Raw genomic sequence first — 12,195 nt, forward strand, 5'->3', positions numbered from 1 at the left:
TTTCAGCGCAGGGTGCAAAGCCAAAGGGCACCCACGAGTTCATTACATAATTCTCGGGAGCATGAGGCCAATTGTGTGTCTGCCTGGGAATGGTCGGAGGCTGACAGGAGGGCCAAGGCAGTGACGATGTTTTGACAGTGTGTGTGCTAGAGATTGTTTGTTTGGAAAAAGACTGACCCTCCTCCCGTGTGTGTGTGTGTGTGTGTCTCTCTCTCTCTCTCTCTCACATCTTCCATGTAAACACATAATACTGAGTGACTTTGTTTCTAAGCTGCCTTAGCCTTGCTTTGCAAAGAAAAACCCTGAGTATTCTTCCCTGTAAGACACAGTTGTTATTTTTAGAGCGCAGGTTCTTAGCCTGATCTCTGTCGACATCAATCTCTGTTCCTCCTGAGGTTGCAGCCAGTGACAGCTCAGCCTGGTGTGTCCTCCATGGAGGACAGCTCCCTTGCTTCCTAAGGCAAAGATGCGGTGGGACCCCTGAAACCTCACTGCTCGGGCATCTGCAGGAAGACTCCTTGGCATTCAGAGTCCACTGGTGTGACTATCGGTGGGCCAGTCCCCACCGAAAGCCATGAAGCTGCTGTCTGTCTTTGGAGTCATAGAAAATTCTTGTTCACTCAGAGCCCGCACTTCCAGTGGACTCCTTCCCTCTATTTCAAGAATGTGGCTTTTTCTGCTTATGTCACTTAATGGTATGTTTGGGGTCAAGATGATCCTCCTCCAACCCCCTTGTTACACAAGGTTTGTCAGGTCACCGACTCCTGGGAGCTAATAACCAAGCTGTAGCTGGAGGATTCCTGCAGGCTACTCAGGGTGCATCTGGTGCACCCCAAGATCCACAACTTGAGTCCCAAGACCTCTGGGAACATGTCTGAGGACCCAAAGCTCCCAGCATTCCCTTCTGTACCCTTTTCTTCCTGTCAGGCTGTGAGACACCTGGAGGAACCTGCAGGTGTGGGCAGCTTTGGCCTTGTGGCTGGAGGGTGACCTGTCAGGTGGGGATCCCACGGCCAGCTATACATAGCCAGCCAAAGCTTCTTACTGGAGGAACGACTTTCTGCCTCCTCTGCGGGTCCCACCCGAGGCCAGAAGGCTGCCCGTAAATCCCCTGGAAGTCAGTTAGTCCCAGAAAGCAACCGAGTGTGGCGGCCACAGGCCCGACAGTCCCGGAGCTGCTCTGGTTCCTTCCTCAGCTGTCCCCGAGAGCGGGAGCGCCCTGCCTCAGCCATGGACATGGGGGGCCTGGACAACCTGATCGCCAACACCGCCTACCTGCAGGCCAGGAAGACGGACTCGGACAGCCGCGAGCTGCAGCGGCGCCGTCGGAGCCTGGCGCTGCCCGGGCCGCAGGGCTGCGCCGAGCTGCGCCAGTCGCTGTCCCCGCACTTCCACAGCCTGTGCGAGCAGCAGCCCATCGGCCGCCGCCTCTTCCGAGACTTCCTCGCCACCGTGCCCAAGTACAGCCAGGCCGTGGCCTTCCTGGAGGACGTGCAGAACTGGGAGCTGGCCGAGGAGGGGCCCGCCAAGACCGGCACGCTGCAGCAGCTGGCGGCCACTTGTGCGCGTGACCCGGGCCCACAGTCCTTCCTCAGCCAGGACCTGGCCACCAAGTGCCGAGCAGCCGCCACGGATGAAGAGCGCAAGACCCTGGTGGAGCAGGCCAAGGCGGAGACCATGAGCTTCCTGCAGGAGCAGCCGTTCCAGGACTTCCTGGCCAGCCCCTTCTACGACAGGTTTCTGCAGTGGAAACTCTTCGAGATGCAGCCCGTGTCCGACAAGTACTTCACCGAGTTCCGAGTGCTCGGGAAGGGCGGCTTCGGGGAGGTGAGTGTCTCCAATACCAGGCTGCAGGCGGGTGGGGGGTACAGAGGATGGAGAGGCCGGTGGGGTGGGGTGGGGTTTTGCCATATATATATATATATATGGTGCCAGGTGGGGAGGTTTCCCAATCCCCTCCCCCCACCCCTTCTTTGATGGCCCTATGACACAAATACAAACTCCGCAAGAGAGAATACCCAAGTACCCAAGTGTGGACTTGACCAAGAACCTCCATCATAGTGGCTACACCTGGAGGGGCCGAAATGCCCTGGACACTGGAAAATGACAGCCACATGACAGTTATGATGACAGTTATGATGATGATGATGGACCTAATTTGAGAAGAATGGACATCTAAGCACCCAAAGGCCTTCAAGTCAAGTCCAGAACCTGCCTGCTTTGCACCCCTGCCAGGCCCTTCTTTTTAAAGTAGAAAACCTTTTTTTTCTTTTTTTTTTAAGAAATGTCCTAAAAAAAAATCTTTATTTATTTAGTTTTATGTGGTGCTGAGGATCCAACCTAGTGCCTCACTCACATGTGCTAGGCAAGAGCTCTGCCACTGAGCCACAACCCCACCATTTTTTATGTAAAATTCACATAGCATAAAATTAACCCATTTTAAAGTGGACGTTTGATGGCATTTAGTGTATTCACTATCTGTAGCGATAATCCCCCTGGCCAGTTCCAGGACATTTGCATTATTCCTGTACCCATCAACTGCCCCCACCCCACCTCCTCCAGCCCTGGAAACCCACTCTGCTGTCTTCAGGGACTTGCCTGCTCTGGACATTCCAGATGATATGTGATCCTATCTGCCTTTTTATTCAGCACACCATTCTGGAGGTTCCTTTGCATTGCCGCTTGTAGCAGTACTTCATTATGGCGGAATAATATTTCATTTCATGGATATACCATGTCATGTATCCTTTCATCTGTTGGTGGATACTTGGGTGGCTTCTACCCTTTGGCTATTGTGCGCAGTGCTAGAATGTTCAAGTATCAGTCTGAGGACCTGTCTTAGTGTGTCATGGGTATACGCCTTGGAGGAGAATCCGGGTCATGCAGCGATTCTGTGTTTAACCTTTCCAGGAATCAGCAAACTCCTTCCCACATTTTACAGTCCCACCCATATTGTTCATTGCTCCAGGGTTACTATTTCTTCACGTCCTGCCACAGCTTGTCATTTCTTCCTTTTTTTTTTTTTTAAGTCTGACTGACCTGCCCAGGTGTGGTGGCGCACGCCTGTAATCCCAGCAACTTTGGAGGCAGAGGCAGGAGGATTGCAAGTTCAAAGTCAGCCTCAACAACTTAGTGAGGCCCTAAACAACTTAGCAAGACCCTGTCTCCAAATAAAATAATAAAATGGGCTGCGGATGTGACTCAGTGGTTGAGAACCCCTGGGTTCAATTCCTGATACCCCTCACCACCAAAAAAGTATGGGCGACCTAGCCAGGTGAAGCAGGGCCTCCCTGTAGTACCCTCTCCATCTTGAGAAGCCTCTTCCTTAAAGCTTCCCTCTTCTCAGAAGCCTGCCATCCAGGTCCTCCACGGACCTTTGAGGTCCCCTTTCCAGTGCCACCGGCTTTTACGTCTTCCCCTCCCCTTCTCTCTCAGGTGTGTGCCGTCCAGGTGAGGAACACAGGTAAGATGTACGCCTGCAAGAAACTGGACAAGAAGCGGCTGAAGAAGAAGGGTGGGGAGAAGATGGCTCTCCTGGAGAAGGAGATCCTGGAGAAGGTGAACAGCCCTTTCATCGTCTCTCTGGCCTACGCCTTCGAGAGCAAGACCCACCTCTGCCTGGTCATGAGCCTGATGAACGGGGGAGACCTCAAGTTCCACATCTACAACGTGGGCACGCGAGGCCTGGCCATGAGCCGGGTGATCTTCTACACGGCCCAGATGACCTGCGGAGTGCTGCACCTGCATGGCCTCGGCATTGTCTACCGGGACCTGAAGCCCGAGAACGTGCTCCTAGATGACCTCGGCAACTGCAGGCTGTCCGACCTGGGGCTGGCCGTCGAGGTCCAGGATGACAAGCCCATCACCCAGAGGGTGAGTGGCCACCGCAGTCCCAGAGGAGGGGAGAGGGCTGTTCTGCCCCCGGGGCTAACGGAGCCAAGGACTTAATTCTTCTGCTTTCCTTTGGGTGGTCACCTTGGATGGAGTGAGTAGAGTAAGAGAAGGAGCTTAGTGGCTCTTTGGGGGCAGGGGAGCCTCCTTTGCAAGCTGGGGATGATCCAGGCCTCCATGGTAAGATGAAAAGAGCCGAATCCGCAAAGTCCAGGCGTGTGCCACCAAGAACCACCCCACGGTGCCAGCAGGGGCCTCGCTTTCCTTCCCAGAAAATAAAGGGCCTGGACCCTAAACCTCCACCATCCTAGTAGGTAGATTTTAATAGGGTGTTAAATAGAAGCAGCTCCTGACACCTAGTGTATTAAAAGTAAAATGTTCCTTTATTGTTACTGAGTGTGGAACAGGAGAATGTCCTACATGAGAAGAAGGTGAAATTTTAAGTGAAAATATATAGAATAGAACGGAGGCAACTAATGTATACTTTTGGTTTGGTTTTGTTTCCTTTTTCTGGTGCTAGGGATTGAAGCCAGGGTCACTCTACCACTGAGCTATGCCCCCTGGACCTGACCTTTTATTTATTTTTTTGTATTTTGAGACAGGGTCTCACCAAGTTGCTGAGGCTGGCCTCAAACTTGTGATCCTCTTACCTCAGCCTCCCTAGTAGCTGGGATTATAGGAATACATCACCACAGCCAGGCGACTGATGTCTATTTTTATTAATTTGGTTTGAGGTGACTTGTTGAGAATTCTTTGGTTAAAAGGGGGATTATAATTCAGTAATGAAACTGTGGTGTCTGTGTCAAACAATAGGATTGAAGAAGCAGGGGATATTAGAGATCTGATGAGATTCAGGGGCCTACTGGGTATGAGGGTAAGGGGAGAGGAGGCTCTTGTGCTCTAGTGAGCAGCAGGTATAGAACGGTAGGTAAACCTGGCATGTTTGGTTGTGATCCTCTTGTCTCTGAGGCACCCGTAGCCTGGTGGCTGGAGATGTTCAGGGGCACTGAGACTTGTGATCTGGTGCTGTAGAGAAAGACCTGGGTAGACACGGGGTCATCATGGGAAGCAGCAGTCACCACAGTCACTTGGGAAACAGGTGAGGAGGAGGACCAGGGACATAAGTTGAGGAACATGTAAGGTCTGTGGAAGAAGAAGGACCAAAGTGGGTTTCAGCTGTGTGTCATAGGAAACCCAGTGGCACACACAAACCAGGTTTATTTTTCGTATGGAACAACTTGTAGAGATAAGAAGTTTCCGGTATTAATTCAGCAACTGCAGGATGGTTGAATCCCTATCTCTATAATTCTGGCCTCGTCCATGTGTTGCAAGATGGCTGCTCTAGCCCCAGCCAGTAGGACCATCTTCCAGGCAGGAGAAAGGAACAAAGGTCAGAAGTAAATGGGCATGCACACACCAACGGAGTGTGCCCTCTCTTAAGGAGCTTTCTTTGAAGCCCATCCAACAGCTTCCACTTTGATCCTCATTGGCTAGGACTGTTACCTGACCACCCCTATCTGCAGGGGAAGCCAATAAATAACATTTGGAGGGGCTTGAGGGGGGTGGTTCTAGTTAGTAAGGAAGAAGAGGGGCAAGGTGTTAGCCTCCTTGGGACCTGAACATGTCCCTGAACATCTCCAGCCACCAGGCTACGGGTGCCTCAGAGACAAGAGGATCACAACCAAACACGCCAGTCTACCTACCATGGAAATGGGAATGTCACGAGTCTACATCAATTGATGCATGAAAACGGAAGTGTATTCACTCATGGTTTTGAATTTGCACTGTCAGTTTTAGGGAGTAGAAACTCCTTTTGAGTGTTCCGGACACAGGTCATGCTAAGTGTTGCTCTATCTCCATCTTGCTAGAGGATTGGGACACACACACACACACACACACACACACACACACACAGACACACACACGGCTTTGTCCTTATAAATCCCTTCTCAGTCTTCCTTGGGTTCTGTGCTGGGCCAAAAGAGTGTTTAAGGATGGTTCTTTCACCGCCTGTCTGTTGAGCTCTCTGGCTCTTTTGGAACCTGCAGAAAGCTGTTTGCCCTTCAGCACCATCCGCCTTAACCAGTGCGCTCAGTGGAGACGGGTACAGCCCCGAGGCTCTACCCCTTTCCCTCTGCTGCCCTTCTGCCCCATGAAACCAAGGAGTTTCATGCTCTAGTCCCCAGGTCTGCCACGGAAGCCCAGGGGACCGTGGACAGCAAGATTGGAATAGGAAAGCGTGGCCTCTTCCCTGTTTACCCCTCCACAGAGCTAAGTAAACCTCCTGAGTTCCGAAGTATTGCAGCTCCTAAGGGGATTTTAGGGTCTTTTAAAAAATACACCTTTATTTTTATTCATTCATTTTTATGTGGTGCTGAAGATTGAACCCAGGGCCTCACACGTGCTAGGTGAGCGCTCCCCACTGAGCCGCAGCCCCAGCCCCTTAGGGTCTTTACATTCAGAATATTTCACAGACAAAATGAAAAATGACGCATTTTCAGGGTGTCTGTAGTCACATACACTGAGCTGTGATGTCAAGATACTATGTGGAGGACTGGGTGGTGGCCGCTGGCTCTCCAGGTGACGGACTCACACGGGAGGAAGTGTGCCTGGCCATGGTGGTCAGCATGTGCCTTGATTCTGCAGTCCTTCCAGAAAAGGAAGGGCTTTGTGGCTTGGGGAGCTGGCTAGCTCCTTCCCATTCAGGGGTTCGGTCAGCATGTAAGTTGGGACACCATAGAAGATTCTGGTATGGAAAATCAGTGACTTCAGGGACAAGCTCTTTAAAGGTCCCTTGGCCTTTTCCTTGTCACAAGGTGGCTGCCAACTCCCAACACTGAGGCCAACTGACCCGTTGATGTTAAAGGACTTGTCCGGGTGGGACCAACCTCACCACAGGAGTCCTTCCAGTATGGGTCCAGAGGTCAGAGATAGCAAAAGTCAGAAATTTAAGGCATGAGGGGCTGGCTTCAAAGATGGAGGGCAGGTGGTTCCAGGGGCTGAGTGCTGCCTCTGTTAACAGCCAACAAGGACATCACAGTGACAGCCATCACTGTGTGAGCCTGGGGGAGGCCCTTGAACTCCAGATGGGACTACAGCCTGACCGACATCTCGATTTCAGCCTTGTGAGACCCTCACCAAAGAGCCCTGCCCTGCGATGCCTGAGCTTCTGACGTACAGGACAGCGAGCTAATAGTGGACGGGTGCTGTTCTAAGTCCGTGGCAATTTGTTGCACAGCAATAGAAAATTCATATGAATAATTAAATAAAGGAAGGTAGTCAGGGGAAGGAGATTTTTGTATGCTAGCAATCAAAATTAGTGAAGAATATACCAAGGTGCCAGACAGGGCGAGGGGGTATTCTTTCCTATAGCATAGGAACTCCTGCCATCTGCTGTAATGGGACTGGAGGTCTGACTAGGATTTGGAACTCTGGACCTGACTCTTACAAGTTGGAGAGTCTGCCCCCGGTCTGGGCTAGGCCTCCCTGCAGGGACACAGACCATTCCAAGCTTGTGGGGAGACCATGGATGAAGTGGTTTGGATATCAATCAGTTTGTAGGCAGTGGGGAGACGCAGGAGGTGTTTTAATAGGCAAGTGGCACAACTAGAGTGAATCTGCCTCCTGCTGCCTAAGGAGAAAGAGATGGGTTGAGAGAAAGGGGATCCAGCAAGAGTCACCGTAATGGTCCACCTGTGAGGTAATGGGGAGCTGACGTCAGGCCCTGGCCTCTGAACAGTCGGTGTCCCCTGGCCTCTCACCTGGGCTCCATCAAGACCCAGATCTTTAAATGTGATTGTCCTCAACAGCATTCGGAGTGCATGGGCCACTCTTTTTTTTTTTTTTTAAAGAGAGAGAGAGAGAGAATTTTATTTATTTATTAGTTTTTTCGGTGGACACAACATCTTTGTTGGTATGTGGTGCTGAGGATCGAACCCGGGCCGCACGCATGCCAGGCCAGCACGCTACCACTTGAGCCACATCTCCAGCCCCCCTTTTTTTTTTAATATTTATTTTTTAGAAGTAGTTGGACACAATACCTTTATTTATTTATTTATTTTTTATGTGGCGCTGAGGATCAAACCCAAGGCCTCACACATGCTAGATAGACAAGTGCTCTACCACTGAGCCACAATCCCAGCCCCTGGACCACTCTTTAGATTATGTTGTTTTCTGCCACGTGGGGTTCCTTGGCTGTTGGTGGGTGGACACTGACTCAGGGAAGTACTTCCAGGGAAAAAGGGGCCAGGAAGCTCTGTCCAGGCCTGAGAAGGACTAGGGCCAACTTCCAAGGGGAAGGCTGGTGCTTGAGGTAGCCTTGGAACTGAAGTCCTTGGAGGAAAAACTTGTAAAGTCAAAAGATTGACATGTGGAATAAGTTCCTATGATTTAATGTATTACCAGTCGGGGTTCTTATGGCGTAAAACTAAGTCACTTAAGAAAATGAAGCTAATGCACTAAGAAGCCCAGAGGCTTAGCCCCATCCTGGTGTCTGAGCAGTGTCCCTAGGAGTCCCCAGCCCGATTCCCAGATCCAGCTCTCTGTATTGGCCTCACTCCCAGGCAGACCCCCCCTCTGGGGGCCACCAACAGCTCTATCCTCCCCACTGAGCAACCCCGCTGGAGAGAAGGCACTTCTTTGGGCAGCTCGGTCACACGCCCAACTTCAGTGTCCAGAACCACCCTGCCTGTCCCTGGAGCCAGAGGAAGGATCTGTCCTACCTCAATCTCATGGATTGAGAGCACAGCAAATGTATTCTCTTTATATATATATATATTTTTTTTTTAGTTATACATGGGTACAATATCTTTATTTTGTTTATTTATTTTTATGTGGTACTGAGGATCGAACCCAGGGTCTCACACATGCAAGGCGAGTGCTCTACCACTGAGCCACAACCCCAGCCCCAGTAAATATATTTTTCAAAGGAGAATCAGGATGGAAAGATGAAGAAAGGGTGCCCAGGAACACAAACGGCGACTGCCCCCAGTGACTAATAACACTAAATGGCCTGAAAAGTTTAGAAATGTCTGACTCCTTAATCAAGGGATGATGGGGTCTAGGTCCTTTGCAGAAAGGCTCTGAGTGAAATACTGCTATGAGGTCCATCTTACAGGTAGGAAAATTGAGATTTACCCAAGAGACTCACCCACTGCTGTTATGGGATAGGAGTCCAGGTGCCTCAGATTCAGAAGTGCTTCCTTTCCACTGTACTAAGTTCATGCACCAAGGCAGACGTGGCCTGTGATCTCGATACTATAAAAAGCTGGCCACTTGGGAAACTCAAACAGGGGACCTGTTGGCCTTAGCACCATCTTCTCAGAAACCTCTGAGCCAAGAGAAGCAAGTGAAAGAAGAAGTAAATGCACAGGCCAAAGTGCAAAAGAAGAAAGATAAAGCAGAGGTCCAAAGAAACTTCTAGACTCATGCCCATGGAGGCCAAATGAGCAGAAGTAAGGAATTCAGGAGGCTGGAGGCTGGAGGCTGGGAGGCTGGCGCAAGGCTTGGACTGCATGCCCCCGTCCACAGCCTGTCTTTAGCAGATCTCGAACTTCATTGCCATCCATCAACTGAGACCACCTCTGAGAGACCCACCTCGTTCACACCAGAACTGTCCCTGTTGGTCCTTGGCCCTGGCCCTGGGACTTTCTGGACTAGTTTTCTTCTTGGCTGTGGCCGAGTATAACACATGTACAATAGATTATCTGCTATCTTAGCTAAAGAGTGTCTTTTTTAAAAAAAAAAATCTCATTATCAAGCCAGGTGCAGTGGCTTAGGAGGCTGAGGCAGGAGGATCGTGTGTTCAAAATAACTTATGGAGGCCCTAAGCAACTCAGTGAGATGGTGTCTCTAAATAAAATACAAAAAAAAAAAAAAAAAAAAAAAAGCTGGGGTGGGGTGGCTGGAGATGTGACTCAATGGTTGAGAGCCCCTGGGTTTAATCCTCAGTACCAAAAAGAAAACCAAACCTCATTAGCATATTGTCCCAGTCTGGCCTGATATGGGCACTAACTGAAAGCCTAACTGAACCTCTGGCAAAGGAAGATTTGAGAAAGGAATGTATCTAGGGCAGGATGGGGACAGGTGTCTCAGAGCCAGGCTCCCCTCTCCCCAGGCACAGTGTAATTAAATGTGGTCCCAGCCACTGTCTACACTCACTTGCATGAAACCTGATTCTTCTGCTCATGTTAAGCTGACATCTGCACACATACAGTAAAACTGGCTCATCAGTCTTTAGAGATTCTAGGCAAATAAAATAGGAAAATTGGGTGGTGGGACTCATTTTGGAACTTTTCAAATTCAGCATTCTATTTAGAGCACCGTGACCTTCAGATTTCATGCACTGTGAGTCATTAAAATTTGTTATTTTGTAAAGGATGGGAAGGAGGCCCAACACAGTGGTGCATGTCTATAATCCCAGTGGCTCAGGAGACCGAGGCAAAAGGATCATGAGTTCAAAGCGAGCCTTAGCAACAGCAAGGCGCTGAGCAACTCAGTGAGACCCTGTCTCTAAATAAAATACAAAATAGGGCTGGGGATGTGGCTCAGTGGTAGAGTGCCCCTGAGTTCAATTCCTGGTATATCCCCCTAAAAAAAAAAAGAATGGGAATGAAGTTAGAACAGTGACCCCAAAACTGCTGGCACACATCTATAATGCCAGCAACTCAGGAGGCTGAGGCAGGTGGGTCACAAGTTCAAGGCCAGCCTCAGCCATTTAGTAAGGCCCTCAGCAACTCAATCTCTTTCTCAAAATAAAAAATAAAAAGAACTGGGAATGTGGCTCAGTGGTAGGGCACCTTGGGTTCAATCCCATACCAAAAAAAAAAAAGCAAGCAAAACAAAACACCTCATTATATGTTTTGTTACCTTGTCCAGTCTTAAAACCTCTGACCAACTCTTCATGTTCAGAGGATAAAGAGACACAGAGGTCAGGTATTGCATTTATGTTGAAGCCTCTGTTGTGCCAAATAAAAAGCTAGAGACATAGTGAGTAAGTGATCTCTAAGAAAAAAATCTCTGAATGTGTTTCCTCGAAAGTTAACTTCTACATTCATCACAAACATCATGACTGTGCTAGTCAGTTTTCTGTTGCTGTGACAAAATGCCTGAGAAAAGACTTGAAAGAAGGAATGGTTTATTTTGGTCATGGTTTCAGAGGTTTGAGCCCATAGTTGCTGGGCCCTGTTGCTCTGGGCCTGTGGCAGCACAATGCATCCTGGTGGCAGGAGTGTTGAGAAGCAAAGCAAGAGAGGAGAAGCAGCCCAAGATCCACTTCAAGGGCACGCCCTCAGTGACCTAACTTCCTTCCACTAGGCATCACCTCCTAAAGGTTCCACCTGCTCCTGATAATGCCAGAGGCTAGGAACCACGTCTTCAGATATGGACCCTTGAGGGACATTTAAGATTCAAGCTATAACAATGAACCTGCCCTGAGATTTTTTCTCCTTGAGAATTTACTTCTGAGAACCAGTTTAAAAGCCACACGGGAGAGGAATTCTGATTACTTCATAACCTTTTTTTTTTTTTTTTTAAAGAGAGAGTGAGAGACAGAGAGAGAGAGAGAGAGAGAGAGAGAGAATTTTTTAATCTTTATTTTTTAGTTTTCGGCGGGCACAACATCTTTTGTTTGTATGTGGTGCTGAGGATCGAACTCGGGCCGCACGCATGCCAGGCGAGCGCGCTACCACTTGAGCCACATCCCCAGCCCAACTTCATAACCTTTTGATCGCACCAAAATAATTACCAAAATCATCAATCAAATTTAACTTCTACTATTGAACCCAAGGCCTTTGCGTGCTAGGCAAGTGCTGTACCACTGAGCTATACACCCAGCTCAATTTTTAGTAATTTCAACTGCTACAAAAATTTCAAATCTATTCTCATCATATTTACCACTATAGGAAGGTATGGTGGTATATTCCTGTAGTTCCAGCTGTTTGGGAGGCTGAAGAAAGAGGAGCATTGGAGCTCAAAAGTTTGAGGCTAGCCTGAGCAACACACTGATATCCTATCTTTAAAAAAAAAATGCAGGGGGCGGGGGAATTCCACAATTAAGGACATTCACAAGTATTTATTACAAGGGCTGGTGTGTAGCTCAGTGATAGAGCACTTGCCTAGCACTAGGCCCTGGATTCAATTCCCAACACCACACACACACACACACACACACACACACACACTACTAGTCTCAGAATATTTTGCTGTTGCAGCACTGGGGACCAAACCCAGGGCCTCAACAAGCAAGTGCTCTACCACTGTGCTACATCCCAGCCCTCAGAATTATTGTTAACATTCTTTCATTCA

At 49.3% G+C, this 12,195-nt stretch overlaps 1 protein-coding gene across 1 annotated transcript in view; it reads left to right on the forward strand.

Annotated features, from left to right (window-relative positions):
* Positions 1-328: 328 nt before the first annotated feature.
* The window catches only part of GRK7 (G protein-coupled receptor kinase 7), a 38,407-nt gene continuing 26,540 nt past the window's right edge, over positions 329-12,195 (forward strand). Inside the window, exons 1-2 of the mRNA XM_081301825.1 lie at positions 329-1,827; positions 3,436-3,873. Coding sequence (XP_081157951.1) covers positions 1,231-1,827; positions 3,436-3,873 — 1,035 coding nt within the window. The 5' untranslated portion in view covers positions 329-1,230. The remainder of the gene's footprint in view (positions 1,828-3,435; positions 3,874-12,195) is intronic.

This window comes from Spermophilus citellus (genome assembly GCF_964194105.1).
Source record: "Spermophilus citellus genome assembly, chromosome: 7".
NCBI classification, from domain to species: domain Eukaryota; kingdom Metazoa; phylum Chordata; class Mammalia; order Rodentia; family Sciuridae; genus Spermophilus; species Spermophilus citellus.